The 27,667-nt window shown below is 31.6% G+C and overlaps 1 protein-coding gene across 1 annotated transcript; it reads right to left on the bottom strand.

Annotated features, from left to right (window-relative positions):
- Positions 1–638: 638 nt before the first annotated feature.
- LOC149901301 (neuropeptide CCHamide-2 receptor-like) lies at positions 639–19,855 on the bottom strand. Its single transcript, XM_090111560.1, has 7 exons — positions 19,656–19,855; positions 17,181–17,400; positions 12,381–12,544; positions 11,124–11,317; positions 6,615–6,735; positions 3,248–3,430; positions 639–1,499 (listed from the first exon to the last, which is right to left on the bottom strand). Exons 1-7 carry the CDS (start codon positions 19,853–19,855, stop codon positions 1,337–1,339), a joined length of 1,245 nt encoding a protein of 414 aa, XP_089967686.1. The 3' UTR covers positions 639–1,336.
- Positions 19,856–27,667: the final 7,812 nt, after the last annotated feature.

Below are 27,667 nucleotides of genomic sequence, written 5' to 3' on the forward strand. Positions count from 1 at the left end.
GTTAATTAAGCATTATTATTGGGAAAATCCATGGTTTAATTTAATATTTCTATCATTGCATTAGCATAATATTATTAATTTATTTAATTCCGTGTATCCAAACAGAGATGATACAATACTTCCTTGTATTACATGAAGTAAATAAAATACTTAATAATGTTCACATTTATTTATTTTCAAATTTATGGACTGACACATGCAATACAAATATAATGAGATAAAACATTCAGATTGCGGTGTTTTTTTTACATAAAATGCAGCTATATACACTGTTTTAATGTATATTTACAAATTATTCTTAACTTATTAAATAATAATAATATTACTCTTATATAATTAATTTTACAAAGCTTATCAACACTTATTAATTATAGGTAACCTATATTAATATTTACGTTGATTTTATTAAAATTTATTTCGTATTTGAAACAAGACAATAACAATTTAATAAAACATAATACATTATAGATAATTCAATAAATAAATACTTATAAAAATATGATATGAAATATAATCGTAAAGAACTCATTACTTACTCATTGCATAATATATTATTATCTCAGCGTAAAATATAATATTTCTTAACATTAATAATATTAATTCTTAAGATCTATTTATTTTACAAGCCACATACCTACTTACATACAATTTTCCCAGTTTAAACCTATTCACAATAGTTCTTATCTCATCTGTATATAATATTTGGAAATACAATAATTTTCTTACAAATAAAGACGGTAAATAAAATTATACCCACATAGCTTATACATCAAATCGTTAACAAAGTCAGAACAATCACATAATTTACATAATAATTAGCATTACAATATGTATACTAATCATCACATCCGACTAGACGATAATCACAATAGACTATTTACATCTTTGGTTCGTTCTTAATCTATATATTTAAATTATTTATTTATTCTTCATTGTATACACAGTTATGAAATATAAAAATGAAAACAAAAATAAAATATATATACAATTGTGGCTATGAGCCATTTTTTGTAAGCAACCGTGGGGAAATCTATACTAATATTATAAATGCGAAAGTAACTCTGTCTGTCTGTCTGTTACTCAATCACGCCTTAACTACTGAACCAATTTGCATGAAATTTGGTATAGAGATATTTTGATACCCGAGAAAGGACATAGGCTACTTTTTACCCCGGGACATAGGATAGGTTTTATCCCGGAAATCCCACGGGAACGGGAACTATGCGGGTTTTCCTTTGACTGTGCGGGCGAAGCCGCGGGCGTAAAGCTAGTAAGTAATAAAAATTTAAAATACTATAATAACTTCTAATAATATCTATGTCTTTTCTATACACTTTTATCTTGTAATACATTTCTCATCGACATCAGTGAGGAAAACGTTGGAATCTCTGACGGTCATGATGGTGACACCATCTCCACTGTTCCTAGATATTATAACATTGTTTTTCTTTTTACTTCCGTAGTCGTAGTTTGATATTACGACGCTCTCCGTGGGATTCCTGTAATAAAAAGATATTTTACGGAAACATTCTTCCCAGATAGATTACACTCAATGGGCAGCGTTGGCCCAACAAATGATCGTCGATATTTGCCGATCATATACATTTAGGCCCTTTACAGACTACACTATCGTGATTGCCTTTGTTCGCCCAACGCTGCCTATTGTGAAGAGAGCACATTAAAAATAAATATTATGCAATTCAAAACACAAAAAAGAAATTTTTAATCACATTTATTATTTACATCTTTATCTATATATTGCTGTATTATAAATAATATTGAAATTACTATTGCTCTAGGTGATGAAACTATGCATAAAGCAAGGTATTGATGATATTCAGATTCAATACATTTAATTTCTTTGTAATAATAATTACTCGATCGTCGACAGCATTATTATCAAGATCACGACTATAAATTAAAGGATTAAGGCCTAAGGGACTTATTTTAAACGCGATTTATTCATTATTTTATTTTCCAGACATTTCGCACACTTTGGTTTCCCCGTGACCACGCAAAATCCGTTAAAATCTTAAATTTCTAAATGTAGATATAATATTCGCGTAAAATCAAACACTAGAAAATACTAAGACGACTGTTTAACTTGCATCTTTTTAAGTAACCCGTATTATAGTAATAATTTATTAGATAGAGCACAAAGGCAGAATTGAGCCCACTTCGTAACTTCCAGCTTTAATCCTGGAAACTTTAATATTTATCTCCCAAAGTTTATTTGATATCGAAATCTTTAACCTCTAGGAGGATTTGTGCTGTGTAAAGATGACATACGATTTATTATACGTACTTTGTTTGGCGGCTGTTGAAACATTATTTTATTTTGTGTTTGAATTTTGTCACAATTCCCTATATATTGATTTAAAAGAATCTTTTGATTGGAAATTGTAATTCTATTTAACATTTACCTTATGTAGTTTCGAAACTCTTTAGCAAAATAAACAATTCTTATAATTCAATACTAAAATATACGATCCATTTAACTTAATAAAGCCTGTCTAGTGAAGCAACCCATAAATAACAAATGCAACATTGCATCTCCTTGCATTTAATAAGACAATCTTCTAAAGATCGAACTTAGGTATTAAGACAGCATAAATTAGTCATATTCGTGCTAAGCCAACAATAGTTGTGAATAAGCAAGGATTTTACCTCATTTTTACGGACGTGTTAACTCAACGGATTGCGGGAACATGATTTTGCATGCATTTACATACTTTACTTACTTTATAAAAGTTTTGCATGCTTCAAGTTTGTTATTTTTCTTTTGAATTATTACAAAGTATGTATTAGCATCTATTACAAACAGTGCCTACATTAAATTATGATCGAATTATTCACTATGAGGTCTAGCATTCTTTTTAATTCTTAAATGCAGGACACAAAAATACAGAAAATCAAGAGTGAAAATAGGATATACTGTAATAAACTAGTGGATTTTGTTGCCACCTATAAATTCTTCTCGATCGTTTACGTATTAAAAAATATGACCCCTCTATTTTCATATACTTACATAATTACATGCAAAATTTTAGTACCAAGCGATTTTAGTCCGAAATATTTCAAGAGAATGTGGGGCAGCCACATTTAGCAGCTACGAAACATTAGTAACCCTTTACTATCTCTCATAAATGCTACATTCCGACTGCATTACTATATTTTCTCCTACTCTATAGTCTATACCCAGTATACATTACTACATACTACTCTTTAACATTGCCCTCTATCTTACCTATTACACCGCAACCGCTGCGTACTCCTAAAGGACGTTTCACACACCGCAGTCCTCGACAACCGGGAACTACAAGTGGGATGTAGCGCAGTGCGTTGGCAGCAGAGGTACCGGTTAAAGTGCTGTCTGAAGACGCCACTAACGCAGTACAATGCGACTGGATTCACGCAGGAGTTGAGGAAACTGAAAGGAAATCTATACTTTTGGAACGGTTTGTCGAAATCATGAAGATGATTTTCACCTTCATTATTTTAGAATTAGAAGAATGTTACAATTAGAAGGCGCAAATCGGATAGTTTCAAAAAGTGACTGTTTATAAATGTTTATATGAATAGGAAGGTTTGAAATTGTATTTTAAGATCGCTGGGCATACTCGGCTGGTGGTCCAAGGCAAATTAAATGGTTGTTAGTCAGATTTTTGTATAACTAACACATTATTATATCAGTATACACTATATGCATGGAAATTAATGTTTATGTAAGTAAGGGAAATACCAGCAATATGAAGAATGCTTACAGAGCGGTTTTCAAATGTGTATAATATATGGTAAAGCGTACAATTTTCAAGGGCGTCAGCAGCTATGGAAATTGTAGGCTTTTACACGACCCTCTGGGTATATGTAGATAACTGAAACCTGTATTACATTTAAATATTTTATGCAGACAACGTAGAAAATATTATTTTTATTTTTATCCCAAAATTGTATCGTTAATGAGGAAATTGATAAATATTTAGGTCAATTATTAGCGTTCGAACTTATCTTGTCGTTTTTATAACATGCGTTATTAGTTCTAATTTTATCTATATTCGTAATAGGGTTTAACCGCATTTGCGGTAATGTCCTAGATATTTTTTAGAATCACAAGAATAATTGATATAAGTTTCTTTAAAATAATAACGCATATTGTCTACATTTCAATGTAGTATTAATACACAAATATCTTAGTAGAATCTTCGCAAATTTTCAATGCAATTTCTTTGTTAGTCAATATCCTACTTAACCCATCTTACCTAGAACGAGGCTTCTTAGTGAGGAAAATGAAAAAGTGTTGGACTCTAAATTGAATTTAACTCCAGTAAGAATAACAGAATAACTTCGATACCAAGAATTGATTTCGCCGTTGAAAGATTGTAAAATGTATACAATAAGATTAAATTTTTCTGGCTCGTTAGATTCTATTCGGATATTTTACGTGAACTGTGATTTATATTTTTCTATTCATGACCGGGTAATGAAAAGATGTGTATTTTGTCTAACTATTGCGACGCCATTATTTAAAAATACATTTACAGTTATATACTCAAATCAATCGAGAATTATTCATGTAAAAGAATATAAAACGTGAAATTAACATCAAAGGTATCGTATGAAATTATTTTTCTTTCTTTTATGTTATAAAAATATTTACACATTTTTTAAAACATCATACAATATACTTAAGAATGCCTAATTCAAGTATTTCCTATTTACCTCAAAAACATTTTAAATTAGGTAGTTTATTTTTTCACATTCTAAAATTGATAACCATTTTTGCAATTGATATTGAACTAAAACTAAAGGGTTTTATTGAACATTCCCGTTTTAAGTAATAGCAGCAGGTTGTTCAAACAGGCGCTATTCAATTTACTTTTATCTCCCATTTAACCAAACCCCGATCGGATTCCGCATATTGGTTCAATCTAACCACCCTTCCACACAAGCAAATGGCACTAAATGGACTGACACAACAATGCGATAATTTTTCCGTACTAACTTTGCTAAACTGTAAGCCAATTAAAAATATTTCAAAGGCATTAATTAGGTAGTTACCAAAGAAAGAAAAAGAAACATAAAAAAATGTTGTGTGGTTTTATGAAACCACGGTAAAAGTGAAACTGTTCGAACGGTTCCGAAAACTGCTTTATGTAGCGCATGTCGCGTGACGGTCGGCTGCCGAGTAGGTATACCTACTCGGCAGCCGCGATACACGCGACATGCGCTACACAGACCAAAAAGTTTGAGACGATGTAATAAAAGTTTCACTTTAAAAATTATACCGACGAAATGAGAACCTCCTCCTTTTTTTGAAGTTGGTTTAAAATCAAAGTAATATACGATAAAACAAAAGATTAAAATGTGTGTAGTGTGTAACTATGCAATCACTAACTACTCATAGTGGTAGTAGTAGTAACGTTAGGTATTTTCAAGAAGGTTCATATTTAATTTTGAAAACATAAGCACTTATAATATTAAAGTAATTAGCATGGATTAAATTCAGCTGAACTACTTGAAATACAAATGCGTCATTGTCATTTGCGTAAGCATTAGGAATAAACATAACGTTAAAATAGGACTGCGTTTATCGTTAATATGTTCATGGGTTTATTTGGGGTAAAGCTTCAAAATAAATCCTATCCTACTAATATTATAAATGTTAAAGTTTGTGAGGATGGATGTATGTATGTATGTTTGTTACACTTTCACGAAATTACTACTGGACCGATTACAATGAAATTTAGCACACAATATGTAGATTAACATATAGGATAGGTTCTATCCCGGAAATCCCACGGGAACGGGAACTATGCGGGTTTTATTTTGAAAACACGGGCGAAGCCGCGGGTGGTTAGCTAGTTGTAATTATAATTTTATTTTCCGTCAAATATTAAGGAACAAAGTGTTAAGGATAACAGGAGGAGTTTAACCGTGAAAATTATTTCAACTTTCCGTGGTGAGACCTCTGAGATCTCTTTTACTTTTATGGGGAAAACTTTATGTTAAATTTGTTTTGTTTGGGCTTTATCATTTCCGCATACGGATACACACTACGGATCGTGGATGTGATAAATACTTTTGCAATCACTCTTATGGTCGCTGTACACGGGCAGAGTAAACGGTACAGTAGAGCGGTAGAGTACTAACTATTCTATATAATACAAATGTAGACACCATTATTAGAGTAGAGTACTAAAATTTCTACTAAAACTGAGTACTGAGAACTGGTAGAGTAGTATGCTAGTTCATAATACCGTTTACTTTACCCGTGTACAGCAGCTATTAACGCTTTAGTTTAGAGAATGTTAGATTAAGTATGGTATAATTTGTTAATAAAAAAATAGTGTTTTACGCAGCCAAAAATGTATCGACAGATTTTTACCACCTTTTAATCATTCTGGTTATTTGACAAAGATATAACAATATCAAAATTCATACAAATACACATTGTTATAGGCTGTTATAAACATTCTGCACATTAAATCAAGGGGCTCTACAAAATAATAAGCTCTCATAATGAGCGTTTCAACTTTTCCAAAAGAGCATCAAACTTTTGAGTCGAGTTAAAATGTAAATTACTTAGGAAATGTCCTTCATCATACTAAAGTTACCTTAAACAGAATCCCATTATTCTGAGAGCGTGGATCCAATCGTTGTAGTCAGTTTGAGCGGTTGGTGAGAGATAGAACCACATTTCCAGAGCATGGTATGGTAGGAAGCATATGAAAAACACTGGAACAAACGAGAAAAATATTTTTTATAATACTGGTAGGTACATTCGAGAATTTTTTAAGTGTAACAAAAGTATGTACGGCTTTCAAATAATTGTGTTTATAAATCACTTAAATAAGGTATCAATTGAACACATATGTAATTGATGGTAGTAATATTATAATTATCTCTTATATTATTCTAATATTATTTTTATTTAATTTATAAAAATTGTAAATGACTCAATTTAATCTATTCAAAACACATAATTAAATAAAATCAAGTTTAATTAAAAAATTCAATTTGTTTAGCTTATGTCAAAACACAGCATTGAAAAAAATGAATCGTGGGCGTTTCCGGAGCTTTCAGATTTAATTTTATTTATTAATGATAACATTTTATTTTATTTTCTACTCAAATTGCTATTTATCCTTAAAGTTAATATTGTAGTATTCATGAAAAATGGTTGAATCGAAAATTATTAAGACAATTTTGTGGAAATTTTCAGTTGATTTATAATAATATTTTATTAATAGCATATAGGACATTTTTTATTATGTATCTACATCTCGCACAAAAAAAATTAAAACACTTTATGGAAACCTTAAAGAAAATGTCGCATTGAACTGGAGTTATCACATAACTGAGAGTAGAAATTATTCAAATCACTACTTTCCATCTGTGCTATCCTGATAAAAAGCCTATATTCAATATATGTAATATTAATATTAATAGATAATCTATTTCTGAGCCAAATTTTATCCAGACCTTATCTACTATTTTACATACAACGTAAGAGCACCAAACATTTATCCATTCACCTCCAAAATTTTTCACATTTATCATAATAAAGCTAAGAGAAATGAGAATCCAGGAAAATAACAAGATCTGCTAAAAGGTAACTGTAAATATAAAAGTTCAATATGTTTTATCCATATAAAGTCAAGCTGCTAATTTCTTTCAATTTACAGTGAGTGCAGTGTTACTTATGTTTAAACAACATTGAGTGATTATGTTTACTTAGCGGCGATGAGATATTGATTAATGTTTCCTTAAAGGGCAGGGCAAAGGCTTGGGGACATTAGTGCAACGTGCACAAACAGCACAAACCTACATACTTACGTCATGTATAGTACATGTACCTATGTATGTAGGTAGGTTCCATCCTGTATAAATGTTGTGGCAATATCGTAGATTTGCTCATTTCATGAAATGATTGATGAACGATATGGCCACGACATATATACAGGGTGGAAATTTATGGAAAGGAAAAGTACTTTAAATACTATGGAGATAGCAAATTCGGCAGCCAAGAAACACTCCTTTATTTTTTTTAATAAATAGAACTGCTTATAAAGATATGTTTCTATTGAAAGAATGCAAAAGCAACAGTGATTATTTTTGGCTACTTCGATTCCACGACATGGAAAGTGTATTTTCGATAATCTCAATCTCAATGCACGATGCTTCAAATGATGAGTGTAATTTGACGAAATATAAAAAATATATTGTTCGAAACTGAAAAGATTTTTATTTCTTTGGTCGAACCAGTTTACAACTCCCGGTTTGAAATCTAAAATTATTGAAGTGTTAGATGGCCCATTTATCGGGGAAGGCTTTAGCTATATAACTACGCTATGTTCAATAGAAGTGGAGCATAAATGACAAATGTTGAAAATTACGCGGGAATTTCCGCGTTTAATCGAATCCTATGCGAAGTCGCGGGCAAAGCTTATCATGTCATATTTAATTTTGATTAGATACGTCAACCGATAATATATTATTAAGTTTTTTCGGTAGAGTTACTCTACTCTACTTACTCTACTTTTTCCAAAATTTACGACATATCTAATAGGTATTATAATAATAATGGGATAGTACCTATTAATCATTTACTGTAAACAAATTACAAATATTAGGTTTGAATAGATGTAAGTATCACTTCTTTAGACAAAACCACAAAATACTTATTAAGTAGGTAGTAGCTAACGCTCACAGAACTAAACTTTAGTTTTAATATGAATTTCGAAAATTATGACAACCCCTTTTTTATAGTGGAGAATGCATTTAGGCATACCCAGGGCACTCGGGGAAAGTGCCTTGGGTTATGTCGGACTCACCCTGCTGAGTGCAGGGACCTACCGACTAAATTCCCCTGTGTTCCGCCTTGCCGCTTTATTGACGGGGCCGCGGGTATTCGGTAGAACCGCATCCGCAGAAATTATGACAACCCCTACTCCTGTCCAAAATATATTTTATTCTTATATACAAAAAGGTTAATCGAACTTCCATATAATCCCAAAAACCCTAAGAGCCTATTGTTAAAACTACCAATCTATGGAGAATAGTGGTTTGAGCTAGGTTCCCTTTGTCTACAGGACACTACCTATTACCTACAATGGATTAAACACTACCTATTGTATGATCATAATTGGTTTTCCTAGTAATAAAGCCGCGGGAAGATAAAATAATTATGGGAGTAAAAGGAAATATTAATTTACATCGCACCAAATAGTTTTTGCGATAATCCTATTATGTTTGAAGGGATATTGGAAACCTTTTTGGAGTTTTGAACTATTTTGTCTATAAATAATGAATTAATTTGTGAGACTGAGCGTGGTCGTAAACTTAATCTTGACAAACCTTACAAACACTTCTTAGAAATCAAGTTTCTTTTATTTATTTTTTTGTTGTGAAAGTTCTAATAACTAGATATCTTATTTCTAGATGACCTTTAGGTGATATTAATATTTACACAATCCGTAATTAACTTTGAAAATAAATTAATATAGGCAACCATAAACATTAAATAAATAAATAAATAAATAACAGATATTATACAATTGTGTAAATGTTATGTTTATTCAATTTATTAGGTTCATAAGTTTAAGATGACACAAAGCCTGAACTTGATTGATTATTAAGCTACATTTAGTCGCGAGAGATGATTTATTCCGAACTTAATTTCGTAAGATAATTAATTTAAAGTTTCATGTTTTGATATTTGGTGTTTTAAGAAATAGGAACATTTTAAATACATAAGTATCTACAAAATATTTGATAGTTTAGTTTTATAATAGACCGGGAGATACTGACACAAAATTTCGAGTCATTTGTAACAGGATGGCGGTTCTACAGGGGTCTTAGTACGCAATGACAAAAAGAAAAACGATGGCGTGAACGCTGGTACCGGCGGCTTAGTCGCGTGGGCGTTAGTCGAACTCGTCGGAAAATAGCGAAAGTCAAACGATTTGTAACAGTATGGCACTTATTTTTCCTGTAAGTTTGAGGATCAACAAATATAAATACAAAATTTCAAAGATCTAAGTGTTGGAAATCCTCACTTATATAAATTAATAATAAATTAAGTTTTCAAGTATAACAGCACTTTTTCCCCCTACTAGAAGTATGGCAAATATAATAATGGTCACATTTTATCAAATACTCTCCAAAAATCCAAATGCAATACTGGTACAAAAAGTTTGGCGAAATAAAAATTTTTTGCAGATTTTCGGCGGTATGGCGACCATTTGGAATCGTCCGAAAAGTATGGCATGGCGATTTTCGTAAATGGCTGCACGACGATAGTTACCTGTGCAAAAGTTAGCCTGGTACAAATGGTTGAATGATTGTTTTATTTAAATCAACACATTCGTGTCGGTATGGCGGGCTGTAAGTCACACCGGAAAAGTATGGCATGACACTACCGCCTACTACTTTTTTATGGGCTATCGGTAAATTCTAAAATTTTTGTGTTACAAATCGTTTGACTTTCGCTATTTTTCCGACGAGTTCGACAAACGCCCACGCGACTAAGACACCGGTACCAGCGTTCACACCATCATTTTTCTTTTTGTCATTGCGTACTAAGACCCCTGTAGAACCGCCATCCTTGTTACAAATGACTCGAAATTTTGTGTCAGTATCTCCCGGTCTATAACATTCATGCAGAAGACGCGAGTTCGAATGTATCAATTGTTTAATTTATATCTTCAAAATAAATTGTTGTCAAATCACACGTTATTTTACTCACAATTAATTTAGGCGAGCGAGTTTCAGTGAACATTTGGGCTTAAAATTTTAAAGTACTTTAACATGTTCTTATCATCAACGAACAGGGAATATTGCTTCTGCGACAGTTGTTATTCATATATATGAGGATTGAAATTTGTAATTTATGAATATTTTTATCCATTCAATGTGCTGAGCACTGAATAAGAGAATTAATAAATGAAATCTACCAAACTGTTAATGCTACGTAGGTACATTCTAACAAGCACAGGTTATTAGAAAAAAATATAAACCTAAAATTATCATCTCCTGCGTGCTCGCGAACAACCGGCGAACCATTAGTGAATAGAAGAACTTAATGATTAACCTACTACAATTAGGTATTATAATTGACTCACCAATAACAAATATAAGCACCATACACGCGACAGACTTCCTCGCCTTCGCCTGCGCTTCGCCCTGTCCCGCGTGCAACGCGCCGGGCATCTCCCGCGTGCTTGCGAGCAACCGGCGGGCCATAAGCGAATAGAAGAACGATATCACAAGCAGCGGTAAGGCGTAGTATATTATCGCTTTTGCTAGTGTCATCCATCTGGAAAGAGTACTGTAGTGGTAGAAAAATATTCGATTTTTTGTAATTATACATATTATTTAAGGTGAATGAAAGATAAATTAGAATATACCTACCAAATTATCAATACCAATTAATTGTGATTGCTTCATAGAAATAAAAACATATTTTTAATAATCTTTAAGTATTAGCGCCTGCTCGATAGTATAATTATTTATGACAGTATATGCGCGATACTTTGAGCAGGCGTTAAATTTTAAGAAGCTCTCGTAATTTTGTGAATATGTTATTTTTAATGGCATAAGTCTTCAGTTATCTCTATTTTGTTTTAGTATGTAAAACAAAATAGAGATAACTGAAGACTTATGCCATTAAAAATAACATATTCACAAAATTACGAGAGCTTCTTAAAATTTAACGCCTGCTCAAAGTATCGCGCATATACTGTCATAAATAATTATACTATCGAGCAGGCGCTAATACTTAAAGATTATTAAAAATATGTTTTTTTAATAAAGTCGTAGTAGTTTGTAATAAAGTCGTAGAAATTAAATTTATATTACAAAATACATAAAACCTTTTTATTATAAGTAGTAAGTAGTACTACACTTTCTTTAGAATATTACCATTTTGCATGTAGTAACATAATATAACGAAGCAAGATGCTATAAGCACAATGAACCATATATATACATTTAGATACTGCTCCATCATATTGTTTATGGATAGATCATAATTACATTCATGGAGTTTCCACGCTGGAAAACTAGACTGAACTTGAAATCCGCTAACAGTGAACTTTCATGAATAAATAAATTTTGTATACCATTAATAAAGAGAATAAGAAGCATAGGTACAATTCAATATACTTAAAGGCTGAAGAGTAGATAATTGATCTACTTGAGACCACTACAATAATTCAAGAGATCAGTCATTACATTAAGGCTTCAAATATCATATTTATTTTTGCTTAATCAATAAATAATCTCTAAACAAACACCATTACAAACTACACACCGCATGTAAATAAAAAATACTATTATAATAAACAGTAACAGTCACATATCTTGGGCATATCACTTACTTGGGATAATTCTTCCATTCCAATGGATACGGGGAACAGTACAAAATGGTCACATTATTATGTATTTGTGCTGTTATTGTGTTGGAGAACATGGCAGCAGGGGCCGCGAATATCAGAGCAGCACCCCAGATAAATGTTGCGCAGACTAATGGAAGTTTTCTTAACTGTAACAAATGTATGCATTAGTAGTCACTTTTTTAGACCAGTTTGATCACAAATAAAACGAAAATAAAATATTTTATGTAGAGCAATAGACAGCTTTTAAAAATTATTTAATAATATTGAGTTAAGTCATAACAAATAACCAAGTGTACATTGTACAAGCAATAAATCTATAGGTAGAGACAATCTCTAGACTCTATCATAATATTATAAACGCAAAATTATATCTATTTATCTGTCCCTTCTTCATGCCAAAACTCTTCTAAGCCACGTCTAAACAACTGAATGAAAGCTGAAGAATAAAAGATAAAGTCGCAGGCGGAAAGCTACTTAGAAAATAATATCTAAATTAAAAGAAAAAAAAATTGAATATTTGATAACACCTTAATTCAAGATTTATTCATGAACATGATTGTTTATCACGATGCGATGGTTCTATTAAGGCTATTTACTATCGTAGATATGCAACGTGCTGACAAAAGGCTTTCATAATAAATATGACAAATAGTCCAAGATCCCAGAGCGATAAGACATAACTTATTTTCTAAGAGATGAAACTTTAAGTTCTCAGTAGTGTCTCATGTACTTTGTATACCTGCGTGTTTGTGAAGTTTGCCCAGTGACACCTGGGCAGGTACCAGGTGAGAAAGGTGACTAAAAATAAGAGTTACTTTACTTAAATTTAGATGGCTGATTTTTTGATATATTTTATAGAATATCATTCTCAAATGGTATCGCAAGTATCAGACACTTTTCATGGACCAAAACTTTTGTCAGACGTACCAATATGATGACTTTTTCGCAGCCAAGCTCTTGTACAAATAGCCGAAATTATTTTTATATCATTCGAGCATATGTTTCGAAATATGTTTCATTTGTACTACTTAATATATTTACTACATCTATACTGAGTAAATTAATTGATATAGTGGGTACTAATGTAATACACAAAACATTATGCATATTAATGAAAATTGAAATTACGCCAGTAGCCTAACGATAACATATTTAAGCAATTAGATTCTACACTATTTAGTATTCCACAACTCCTGGAACTAAACTAATAAATAATAAATCCTCGACAATTTGAATAGTACTTTGCAATTTGCTTGTGGGATCCTAAACTAAGCAAAGTAATTTGTGAACAACTACATACATAATAACAAGATTTTTTTTGAAAACCAACATAAACTAAGACACGCAACATAATTAAGAACAGAGTGTGACTGACCATAATAATAAGTATATTGAGGTAAAATAAATTGGCTTAGAGAGCCATCAGTTTCTGTACATATTTCGATAATAAATACCCTAAGATAAACTTTATCCAACGGTTTTATTATACTCAGATAAGTTCCCAATAGTACCGAATACTAAACCTTGTTTCAACAAGAAACGAATAAAATGTTACACAAATAGCATTTCATATAACAGGACAAAGATGTATCCCCTGGAGGTTGGTACTTCTTTACTTGTCTAGCAACTTCTTTAAAATTTATCATATAATACAAAGAAAGTTGATAATTTTATTTAGACAATGTTATTGAATTTAAAATCATTTATAAGAAAGATTTTTCAATTGAAAGGAATGAAAATAATTGTTAAATTATTTATGAAAGCTTCGGAAATATAACAAGGAAAGGAAACAGAACGAGTACGTACTGATTTAACAATATTTTTGTTCGCATTGTTTTTCGATTTATTATTTAATACCAGTAATTTGTATAAGTAACCCTCCTACGTTACTTTTTTAAAAATTGGAGTGAAGCAGGAGCTTTTTTTATTTCTACACTAGCTGTGCCCCGCGGTTTTTACCGCATTGTTCCGCTCCTGTTGGCTAAGCGTATTGAGCTTTATATTTATTTTTATATATACTTTAGCTTTATATGTATTTGATTATGAGTTTTATATTAGTTCAAATTAAATTCTAATACAATCTTACATCAACAGTCTGGTATATTCAACGCATCACAATCATTATTTTAGTGTTTTTTTGCTCCCAAAAGGAGGCAACATAAAAACGACTTATCCAACAATTACAATAAATAGATGCTCCGAACACATTTTCTCTGACATAGAGAAATTATTCCCGTAATAGAATTTGGGAAAATGAGGTCTATTACTGTTCTAATGATAACGCAACATGCAAGCTGTTCTCATTATTGAACTATTATACGCCATTAAAAGACTCTATCAAAGCTTCTAGGGTTTCTTATTAAGCACTAACTGCTCCGCGCGGTTTCACCCCCGTGGCTCCACTCCTGTTTCCCGTAGCGTGATGAAATATAGCCTATAACCTTCCTCGATAAATGGGCTATCTAACACCGAAAGAATTTTTCAAATCGGACCAGTAGTTCCCGAGATTAGTGCGTTCAAACAAACAAACAAACAAACAAACTCTTCAGCTTTATAATATTAGTAAAGATTAGAGTTGTTACCTATACCCACGCTTTATTTTAGATTCACAAACGAATAAAAAGCCTAGAAATCATCTTCAAATGTCATTATTTGAAATGCGCACTGCGTGTGTTTATTTTGAATTTGTAAATTATTTAAACATCACGTTTGATAGCCGTTGTTTAAATAATCTTTTTTCGTGTTTAAAATAGACAAATAAATAAAATAATCAATATCTAACTTATAAATGGTAGCAATCAAACAATTGTCAAATCCACGCCAAACACTCGACAACTTCTCGAAAATCAATGAACATTCCCATATTATATAGCACCAAATACCTACTACGTTTTTTATCCCAATTTCTTTGCATTCAATATTTCAAAGCGAAATAAAGACTCAGAATTTTATTCTCAAAGTAAAGATGTGAGCGTCAAACATCTTACAACTTTACCGAAGTGATTCGAGATCTAACTTTCGACTTTAAAACTAGTATGTCACTTCAATTCACCTAATAGTAGGTACTTGTACTAGACAACCTAATCGGCTTGAAAATTTTTCTAGAATCTAAAAATAAAAGTGCTGAAACATAAATCCAGAAAATCGTTCTGGTTCTACCTCATAAATGGTCGTTGGGATAGTGATAAAATGTTTGCACGAAGTTTTTTTGGTACATTCACAGAGGAGAAAATGAACCGTTTTATTATACATGCATTTGGAACATGTATTTTTTGTTTAATGGTTAATTAGCCAAACAGAAAGAATAGTCGTAATAGATTAGAATGTTGTATTACATTATTTGCTGCTACAGTTTTAATTTTTAGTTAATAAACTAATTTAATATAATTTATTTATTTATAATAATTAATAAGGTACCTACCTTACAGTTAGTGATTCAATTTTCGAAATGAATGAATAACGTCAATTAAAAGGTACACTAATAGGTAGTGCATTTTTGAAATGAATAAATACTAAGATACGCGAATTAAACGGATGTTAGTGATCAGTCAACTATATAAATAATCTGCCAACTTCCCGTAGCAGATCATTTTTAGCAGATCAAAAAAAAATGTGAGTTCTTATCGCGTGCAGTTGAGTTCTACAGTTCCTGATACTTTTTAGAAATACTCGCGTAAAATGAAACACTAGAAAATTTATTTATGTCATATTTCATCACGCCGTAGCACCATGCCGTAGCATCATGCCGTAGCATCATGCCGTAGCATCACGCCGTAGCATCACGCCGTAGTATCATGCCGTAGCATCATGCCGTAGCTTCGTGCCGTAGCATCATCCCGTAGCATCATGCCGTAGCATCACGCCGTAGCATCATGCCGTAGCATCATGCCGTAGCATCACGCCGTAGCATTACGCCGTAGCATCACGCCGTAGCATCATGCCGTAGCATCACGCCATAGCATCATGCCGTAGCATCACGCCGTAGCATCATGCCGTAGCATCATGCCGTAGCATCATGCCGTAGCATCATGCCGTAGCATCACACCGTAGCATCACACCGTAGCATCACGCCGTAGCATCACAGCGTAGCATCACGCCGTAACATATGCCGTAGCATTACGCCGTAGCATCACGCCGTAGCATCACAGCGTAGCATCACGCCGTAACACATGCCGTAGCATTACGCCGTAGCATCACGCCGTAGCATCACAGCGTAGCATCACGTTAAGCCGGGTCCAGGTCGGGTTTTTTCAAATGTCGTTTGTTAAGGTAAAAATGCTAGAACTATTTCTAAAAAGTATCAGGAACTGTAGAACTCAACTGCACGCGATAAGAACTCACATTTTTTTTTTGATCTGCTAAAAATGATCTGCTACGGGAAGTTGGCAGATCATTTTTTCAAATGTCGTTTTTTAAGGTAAAAACGCCAGAACTATTTCTAAAAAGTATCAGGAACTGTAGAACTCAACTGCACGCGATAAGAACTCACATTTTTTTTGATCTGCTAAAAATGATCTGCTAAGTTCACTAACATATTAAACGGTACACTAATAGGTAGTGAAATAATATACGTATGTGAACAAAGACTAGACTAAGAGATAATAAAGAAAATTCCCATAAATTTTTATTTGGTCATTCTTCTAAAGCACTTCCAACCAATATATAATCATAGCCTACATCTCTATATAAGTACTTTTAAGCAATATTACTTTTCATAACCTACATCACTATATATTAATTATTAAGTACCATAACTATACAATTTCTTACTAATTTACTTACTTGCAGCTTCCGAAACGGATTCACAATAGCGCAATACCGCTCCGCCGACAATGCCGTTAACGTGAAAACGGATACACCAATACTGATATCCTTCCCGGTTTCTGATAGTCGACAAATCACTTCACCCCATGGCCACGACTCCAGGGTGTATATCGTGGATACGAAGGGCACACAGATGAGGATGACCAGCAGATCGGCAAGGGCTAGAGAGAATATGTACCTGTAAATATGTGTAATATAGAGCAAATGCACAGAAATGTTTTGGTAACATCGTGTTAAAAATTTTATCACATTTAATTACATAGTTTAAAATTTTGATGTTTTTTTTAATAGGTAGAGTGGTTCTCGATGAATGTTTTAGTATATACTTAATTTAAGTTTTAAACAAAGCGGGCGAAGCCGCGGTTGGAAAGCTAATAATAATTGAAGATTGGTAGCAAAATAAAATAAACTGCTATTTATATTAAATTTTCGTTATTATTTCCTACCTTACGTCATTCACCTGCCTTTCATATATTGTTATTTTTTTATATTTGTAGTAATAAGGTAGCAATGCTATGAAAATTGATTGCTTATGTGAAATAAAAAAAACAAAAGCGTAACCCGTTGAAATATTACAGAAATTAAAACAGTGTTAAACTCTTTTAATGAATGATGAATGGGTTGGACGCTTATTGACTTTTAATACCTAACAAATGACCCAACTTTTGTAATAAAGTTCAACGCTAAGCGTGTTTTAAAGGAATATATTATCAAAATACATTAACGTAGTACAGCCGTACTTAAAGAGTAAATACTTATGTATAGGACATATTATAGGCCACTAGGTTCTCAGAAAGTAGCACTAAATAGTATAATAATTTCTGTAGATAATAACGCATTAACGCTACCACCATATTTAGTTATAATATACGGATAGAACTCATAATCTAATAGGTAACCTTTTTAAACCCCAGACAGTGTTTTATTAATGATAAACTTTCCTTACTTAGTTTTCAATTAGTCCTATAAATCCAAACCTAAACATATCTCCAATAATCAGACATACCTATACAGTCACATTAGAAAGAGAAATAATAAGATATTTCGAGCTAGACGGCGATCTAATTGATAATATTAATTGGTATTAATTTTATCCATAAGCCGATTAACTACGTTGACAGGAGCCTCTCACAAAACTGCTTTATAATGCTTGTACACTTAAGTGGCTTAATTAAAAATAAATTAATTTACCATATAAAATCACGTATAAAGTATTAACTAGTGTGTAGTGAACTTGTGTACGATCTATACTCATGTAAAGTTTATTAGCATTGTAATTGAAATTAAGTAAGTAGTTCTTACTACTTACTTAATTTCACGAACGATACGAACTTAATATACGCTTTGGTAAAAAGCAAACTATTTTCAAAATTGAGCCATCAATTTGTTTTATAAATTACTAGCTATCCATCCCGGCTTCGCCTGTGGTAAAATGTCGAAAATAGATCGAAAATCTAACTCCAAAACCTTCATAGGCTAATGCATAAAACGTTAATGAACATCATCATATGATATATCATAGTTAAAAATTATATATAGGAGATACGGACATACATTCATTTATAGAGAAGCTATATTTAATAACACAATCGACATCGACACGTTCTACATTTCCTTCCTGCCCCCCTAGTCAAGTGGCTTTCTGTTAGCGTAGCGTTCAATAGAATAGACTACGAATGTATGAGATTGACGTAACCTGTAGATACCTACGTTTATCTACAGCCTACGTCAATCTCATACATTCGTAGTCTATTCTATTGAACGCTACGCTAACAGAAAGCCACTTGACTAGGGGGGCTGATCCGTTCCATTTACTTGATATAAAATTCTCTCAACAGGATACGAGTTCTCACAAAAATAACTCATTAATACGCTCGACAAAGCGAAATGATAAGTCTTAGAATGCGAGGTATTATGTTGTACATTGATCTAGGAAACTAAAACGATTCTGTAATTACATATCTCTCTGGAGGTATTCGTTTCGTGCAATACTAGTTATTTGAAAGACAGCTGAACAATGGAATACTTGGTTGAGCGCTTACAAATCAATTACAGGACTAAAGATTGTGTTTTATTCTACTAGGGTTAACATATTATTTTGTGTATGGTATCTTTTAAATGAACGCTGTAGAGTATGATTTTATAACAATTATGAAAAGGAATTGTAGGTTAGGCTACGGCAAATAAATATTGTAATACTGTGCTACGGCTATGATAAAATCAGCTCCTAGCAAATTGCCCATAAAAGTTTCACTAGTCAAAAATACAATATTATTTTAATTAATATTTTTATTAATATAATAAATGTACCATTACCATGCGTATGTTCTTTATAGATCATAATCATACACCCTAACAATTAACTAACAAAACTGTAACTGTCTTCCTGAAAATATAAACGCTTATCTATCTATCTACTACACAAAAACTTACGTATTCGGTGCATTCCTCATTCCCCTGTGCCGCACGTACACTATAACAAGGGTGCCATTTCCCAATACACCCACTATGAATATTATAGCGAATATCACTGGAACCAAGTACGTCTCGACTCGATCTTTGTAGGGCGTGTATTCGCTGTCAGTCAAGTTGCTTTCCAGGAATGTTATGTTGGTAGCTGACGGAGTGTACATGGCTCTGAAACAAATATATTCTATTATTATATTTATCGGATTTGATACGTCGTTCCGAGTGGCTGATTTGGAAGGGTGGATTAGTTGTCACGGGTATACTTGTGACTTTTATTAGTTTCATAGAGTTAATATTATAAAGGCTGAGATTGCAAGATTTTGTACGCAAGCTGAATTTATTCGTAAACTATGAAAATCTCTTACTAAAAAACCTTTTAATTATATAATTATTTGAAATACTAAATGGTATCCTTAAACAAAAGAATAATATTAACTCACTGATTATTATAAATACGAAAGCAACTGTATCTGTTTGTCTCTTCCTTGCCTCAACCACTAAACCGAGTTTTTCATTTCGTGATTTTTTCGGGATAGGTTTCATCCCGAAAAACCCACGGGAACGGAACTGCGCGGATTTTTCTTTGACTACGCGGGCGAAGCTGAGAGTGGAAAGATAATTATGTATACATATAGTACAAAGGTCTATTAGGTAGATGGTATACCTAATACAAATAACCCAATAATCAAATAAAACATAACATAAGTTACATATGTAATAGTTTTCAGTACAGATAATATAATCTCTCAATTCAGTCCATAAATACTCATTTAATAATGTCGAGAGGCACAATGCGTAAATAATACGTATTCATTAATGGACGGACGAATGGAGCTGTCGAAAACATAACTCAAGTGTTACCTTCTGATATGAAGCTTACATTATTATGAAGTTTAAACCACTCATCGCACATATTTATGTAATCAGTGTGGCAGAACTCCAAAAATATACTAAATCCCTCGTGTTTTATAATCTGTATGTTGAATAAACTAACTGGTTTGAAGCTGTATAAATTTCACGTAGTTTTTAATTTGCTTTAAGCGGAATAGAGTGAAAAATACTTGTGTATTATAAAATTGATTATGTAAATAATTATCCATTTATTTACATTATCTTCAAGATAGAAATAGAAAAACAACTGTTCAACATTTAACCAGTCTAATATTATATACAATGTATCTACAATATTCATCATAACGTAAAATTCCCCAAAACTGCGGTTGATTCTCCAATAATTAATTACTAAACCCAAATGACCACTAAAAGTTTCGGAAACCACTTGAAAGTCTTTCAATTCAAAATTAAAGCAGCCGCTGGACGCCATTTAATATTATAATATATAAGTATTATATTAAGGCGGTAGATTTTATTTCAGAGGATCCATAAAAATGCGTGGAAATTGACGAGTGTCGACTACTCATTTTATGTCATAGAGCTAGGTTGTTAAGAAATAATGATCACTTCCAAACATGTATGACCTAAAAGCCTAATTAGTCAAATTCGATGAAAGGTAGAGGCGTCTTAACAATATTGGCAATTTTCACTTATATTCAATATCACCAGTAATTAGATATATTGATTGATAAAAACCGGACAAGTGCAAGTCGGACTTGGGTACGGAACCCTAAAAAGTAGAGATCCTTCATAATATTGAATAAATATAATTTTCAGAATTGCAGCTTCATTCTATCATTTCTGCAAAAGTTTTTTCATCTATAAACTGAAGCATTCAATTAAAAATTCTATTTATCAATACCAAATCATCTAGAAGATATAATTTATGCTATGAGAACGCTCGTAGCCGTTAAAATAGTTCATGAATTCGAAACTATTATAGGCAAGTTCTAGATTCAAGATAAGAGGCTTTTGAATTTAACAATTGTGTCAATGCTAACTGCTATTTCGGTGAATCCGAATTATTTGGTTATATCTCATAAATTATATGGTTTACATTTCCGAATATAACATTAACATAACATTTCGTACTCTCGTTACAATGCCAGGTTCAGAAAAGATAGAGCGAAGTTTGGGTTGATTTTGGAGAAGAATATGAACATCACAATAAGAATGTACCTATGTGTATGAATGGGGAAAGAATAAAAAATGTTATGGAAAAAATTAATATGAGAGTCGTGAGTAGGTATTATACGCTGGAACAGATTCATTTATATTGAATTATTTAAAAACACGTTTCTAAGATAAATCAAGACGAAAATAAATCTTTCTTTCTTTAAAATTGATCGTATTCTATGTTTGCAATTAATTTGTAAAAAACATTATACCATTTGTGTTACAAATAATCAAGTTACGAATGAGGGTTGAGTAATCAATTGGCAGTCCTAACAAAATGTTTCACATTTGAATAATTTTAAAAGGGTTTTCTCCATTGAATAATTACCGACATTTATATTTGAATAGTATATACTTGAACGATTGATTACAATTATTTAATGAATTATAGAGGTATTATGTTTATCTTCTATTTTTCCAATACCTATCTGCTTCTACGTCCATGTTATTTTACTAAACCCAAATGACCACTAAAAGTTTCGGAAACCACTTGAAAGTCTTTCAATTCAAAATTAAACATTGATTTATCATTCACATAAAATACACGAGAAAAATACTTATTAGTCTGTATTCCATAGTTTTCCAGTAAAATTTCCACAAAATACAGTGATAAGTAGATTATTAATTATTATGTCTATAATATGAACCTACAACTTTATTTAGGGAACACTATTTCTTTCTAGAAACTGGTTTGTTGCGGTATTTAATTATATTAAAGCATTAAAAATCATTGTACAAATAAATTTTGATTAGCTTGTCTCAAAATCTATTAATTAAACATAAAGATTTTGGATTGTGCTGAGGAAAGAGGAAAACGATATTGCTGCTATTAGCTTTTCCCAAAGAGGAAAATTTTCGTACAAATAACTAAAGACTATTTGGGCTATTTTAGATTGAAATTCATCAAATACCCGATACCTTGAGCTTTACTCTTTAATTTCTAAGCAATTACACTACAAATCGACCTGTTATTTGGTAATGATGTTTAATGTATGCTTAAAGCCTTAAACATATAGTTGTTTAGGCATAGCAATTATACGAAGGCTTACAAGTTCTCTGTTTTCTAATACCTCCTCCGTTCAACTTCCCATCCGCACTCATAAAACTATCAAACTATCCGCAAGTTTGCATTTCATATAACTTTTAATATGAGGTAGAAATATTGTATGCATAAAATGTGATCAGGTAAAATTAAATCTATACTAATATTATAAAGCTGAAGAGTTTGTTTGTTTGTTTGTTTGAACGCGCTAATCTCGGGAACTACTGGTCCGATTTGAAAAATTCTTTCGGCGTTAGATAGCCCATTTATCGAGGAAAGTTATAGGTTATATATCATCACGCTACGACCAACAGGGGTGGAGCCACGGAGGTGAAACCGCGCGGAGCAGCTAGTATTTTATAAATGAGATACACTAATCATTATGATGGACTTATTTAAAAGAAAACTACTTGAGAATATCGAAATAACAGCTCAATAAAAATAGTTTAATAATTTACATAAAGCAAATGAAATTATTGTATTGTTATCGATCCTTGATAAGTATACAAAGTTTGAATTAATTCTTTCGTTTATAGTGGGTATAAAATCGAGTCTAAAGAAGTCATACATACAAAAATATATAGGGGAAGTTAATAAAAGCATGTTAAAAAGCAAGTCATGTACACAATAATGTCTCAATCGTCTCTACGTGAAGACAATCTAGGTTTCCATTAATTGGATTTTGGCACTAAGCCCCAATGTAATTACGTTTCCATAAATAACTAATCCGAGTATTTTAACGCTATGCCACCTCGATCAGATTAAGTAAATACCTGATGGAATTTGTAACAAAACATTTATGTACTACTCGGTCAGATAATATAGCAGCTGTCAATCTCTCTTTTTGACTCTACCTACCTACATGATGATGGGAGTATAGACCACGTCATAGTCGGAAATATTAAAAAACAAGGAGACAAAAAGGAAAGCTGTTTTAAAAAATCATTGAAGAAGTCACTTATTAAAAATCATAATTATTGCGAAGTTTGTAATATAGGTCAATCTGGTGCATCTATGTATAAACAGTATAAAGAAAACAATTTTATGCTTACTTCTTTATTACGTAGACTTACTACCTAATACGGAAACAGAAGAAGTACACTACAAGAACTTTAAATACATAGGAATAGTACTAAATGTAGACACATACGTCATACATAGGTGAAAGATCTAAAAGAAACACGAATAGCGTTGCGAACTTTTTTTCAAAACACGTAGCAATGCCTTTGTACTGATAAGAGTTACCCAATAATATTGGGTAAGGTATATTATAGCTAATCTTGACTTGGATAAAATTAGGAAACTAACTTTAGTAGGTATTGCACAGTTTTTTTCTTCTCTCCTATTATTATATTTGTATCGTTTGTTCTTGTTTGAATAAAATTTCAACGAGAAAAAATGTCACCAACTTCCTTAATTGTACAAAGAAACACCTAATTGTACCTACTTTAAAAGAAGAAAGTCGAAGTTTCAAAATCGAGCGTAATATAGACGAAGGTTTATTTTCAGACCATTTCATTTAAGTATTATAATGTTAAAAATTTCTCGAGTATGAAAATATTAATCAAAAAGTCATTAAGACTATCGGTTGTTATGAATAACTTTTAGTACGTGATATAAAATCAATAAAATAGCTTCGAATATAATAAAAATATTGCGCTTTTTTACAATTTCTGGGTCTGTTCCAAGCTCTTGAATCCACGAAGTGTTGTTTCAACGTCAATGATAAATGTTAGTGCTCTCTGTTTACATGTATTGAAACGTTTAGGCTATGAAATATTTTGATTTTCAATATTTACTTTTCAATTTTAAAACAGAAATATAGTTTATTATTTTATGATATTGATCTATTTCTTAGAATATGAACAATTATTTTATAGACTGCTACGTTGAAAGACAGCATTTAAAATGGTAATTAATAAAGGTTTTAACTTTATGTAATATTGTTATTATTTAAAAGGGAACCTATCTTTACTGTCCATAAAAGATTTTTAAACCTGTTTTATTTGTTGTTTTTATGTAACCTGTACTGCCATGAAATTATTAATAATAGTCGCTTCAGTTCGTTCTTCTACTTCAGTGTTATATTATTTTTAACTTTTATAATAGTCTTCAATGTTTTACTCGATTCCATTAGTTACATCTCTAGAATGAACTAGTTGAACATTGAAAGCTTGCAAATGATTATAATTAAAAAAATTGTAACATACACTGATCATGATGATTTTTCATTTCAGAGTAGCAATTTAATTTGACTTTACAACATTTTGATTATCCAAAATCCAAATTAAGATACAAGGTTTGCTCAACTAGGAATCCATTAAAGTGCAGTCACGTATTTTCAAAATAAATGAGAGCATTAGTTCTAGTGACATGTTTTATGTTAATTCACACAGCTCGCTTCATGAATAGAAATAAATTTCATTGTGTATTGCTTATTTGCTTCGTGAATAAATATAATTTCAATTTAGATTAATTTGCATTCTCTAAAAGGGTATAAGCTAACTATATTAATCACTAGCTTTCCGACCGCGGCTTCGTCTACGCTTTTAGAGGAAAACCTGCATAGTTATATTTCCTGTGGGATCACAAATTTGCGCATTTACAATATTAGTATAATGTTTATGCTTAACTCTACTAACCAAGAATTTTAATTAATCATAATAGAAATCCATAAACTGATTATAAAAGGTAGATATAACTTTCAGCACATCTTGTTTAAAAAGATGAAGAATAAAATAAGAAATCGTATTCATTCTTTGTTGAGTGAAAGCTTTATAAAACTTTGGAATGACCTTTCACATGCGAACACTTATGCTTACGGCTTAAAAATGTCTCCAAAAAGCTAACAACACTTTTTTCTTTCACTCAGACCACATTCACTAAAAACAATGTAATTTAAAGTACTGTTATAAAAATAAAACCGTACGAAATTTAAATAAAACATTAGTATGATGAATAATTTACAAAATGTCCTTGACCGTAGTTATTCAGGGTTTATCTTCAGAGGACAGATATAACTTCAATTTGCATTCAGTGTTTGTTTTGATTATTGAAATCACACTGAATATATTATACCCAGACGGTAGTCTTCGTAACATTTTCGCCTTTAATCAGGATCTGATTTCGAAGTAACTAGGTTTATAATCCTATTAACTATAATATCATACACATTAGTTATTCAAAATCTTTATACTGCTTAAGACTTGGTATCTTACTATTGTACCTATATAAAATGATTAACAATGTGCTATTAAATGTATAAAAGTGTTAATTTTATGCTCTATGAGATTTTCTTGAATACTTCAACTCTTCCAGTCAATGTTTTTTCTTTTATCGGCAAATTTACATAATCGAAAGATAAAAGTTAGCAAAACTTTATTTATTATATTTCTGGCGTAATGTAAGCAGTCAGCGGTTGATGGATTTAGATCCGGTGGAAGCTCGCTCGTCAAAATGCAATAAAGTTTATTTTACGCTTTAATATGACTGGCATTTCTCGAGATTACGTGTTCATCTGAAAGATTTAACGGTTACCTATAATATAACGAAAATGTGATATCGCTCAGTCGCTTTGATAAAGATAGCAAACGCGAGAAAAACATTCGGCTGTTTCGTTTTACGTAGCGCAGGCATCGTTACATAAATGTGTATAAGCGTGCCAAGATGTTTTTTTATCTTTTATAAATGATATCAATTGGATTTTATGCGCCACAAGTTTGAACGAGATGTGAATGTGTGACAACCAGAAACCAATTTACGTCAACATGCAATCTCTGTCTCTGCAGTTTCATTTTTAATTGACGTTTGAAGTTAGAATCGGGTGACGCAATTCATCAATACAAAAGCAAAACCTTTTTCTTTATGCCTATATTGATAGCTCTACTTTCGAACCCATATTTCTCAATATACGAGTCTTGGGCCATAATTTTTTCGACTCCCCCATCAGACTGAAAGTAGTGTATCAAAAATATAATAACATCAATTCATATCATTGTTTTCAGATGTGAATACATTTGACAACAAAATGTATCATGCGGTAACAAAGTGAAGCTGTCCTTTGAATGGTAAAAATGCGATATATTCAAGATGATAAAACAATACTGTTATCCGTCACATTTGAATCAAACCTGAAAGGAAACCTTCGGGCAAAGGTAAACCCTCGAGGGTATACCTACTGGGACTGTTTTGTAGTTATTTGTAGTATATAGAGTGCAATGCGCTATAGAAGATGAAATGTTTTCAAATGAAATATGGTTTAGCATATGTATTGAAAGTTGCAATCGTTTGCTGAAGCTGTTCTGGACGTTTTGAAAGCGGGAATATTCTGGACTTAGTTGTATATACTTAAGTCATTTTACTTGAAAAAGAAACATACAGGTTAAAATATTTCACAATAAATAAAAAGTAAACACACTAGGTAGTAAAATAAGAAGATAATAATATAATGCATGCACATTGATTGAAACAACGTTTTACCAACATATTTTATGAACAATAAAAAAATTTAACTTTTATAAAACAAGAATCACTTTTAAATGTCAATATTTCTAATATACAAAATTATTTGTGTTTTAATCAACATCATAGTACATAGAGTTTCATAGAGACGGAGATATATAAATTCAACGACTTTAAATTTTGTTACGTCTTTAATTTTGAGATCGACTAATATAATAAAATAAAATTTTACAACATATTCCGAACACACTTTTAGAAAACAAGTATCTCTTAATAGGTATTATTACAGTTTCCTGCTATGTTAATTGTATTTCCTATTTCCAGTTGAAAAGATAATTGGATTAATGCCAAGCATTTTCAGCGTTACCCTGTTTTTCACTTAAAACGGTAAAAAACAGTAAAA

This window comes from Colias eurytheme, chromosome 17 (genome assembly GCF_061535395.1).
Source record: "Colias eurytheme isolate Ceu_HAF_F1 chromosome 17, ilColEury1 Martin Lab GWU primary, whole genome shotgun sequence".
Taxonomy (NCBI): Eukaryota; Metazoa; Arthropoda; class Insecta; order Lepidoptera; family Pieridae; genus Colias; species Colias eurytheme.

Coding starts and splice junctions, on each gene's coding strand:
- LOC149901301 (XM_090111560.1), bottom strand. CDS start 19,855: ATGTACACTCCGTCAGCTACCAACATAACATTCCTGGAAAGCAACTTG. Junction 12,545..17,180: donor ATCCGTTTCGGAAGCTGCAA/GTAAGTAAATTA, acceptor CATTTGTTACAG/TTAAGAAAACTTCCATTAGT. Junction 3,431..6,614: donor ATAATGGGATTCTGTTTAAG/GTAACTTTAGTA, acceptor ATTTCCTTTCAG/TTTCCTCAACTCCTGCGTGA.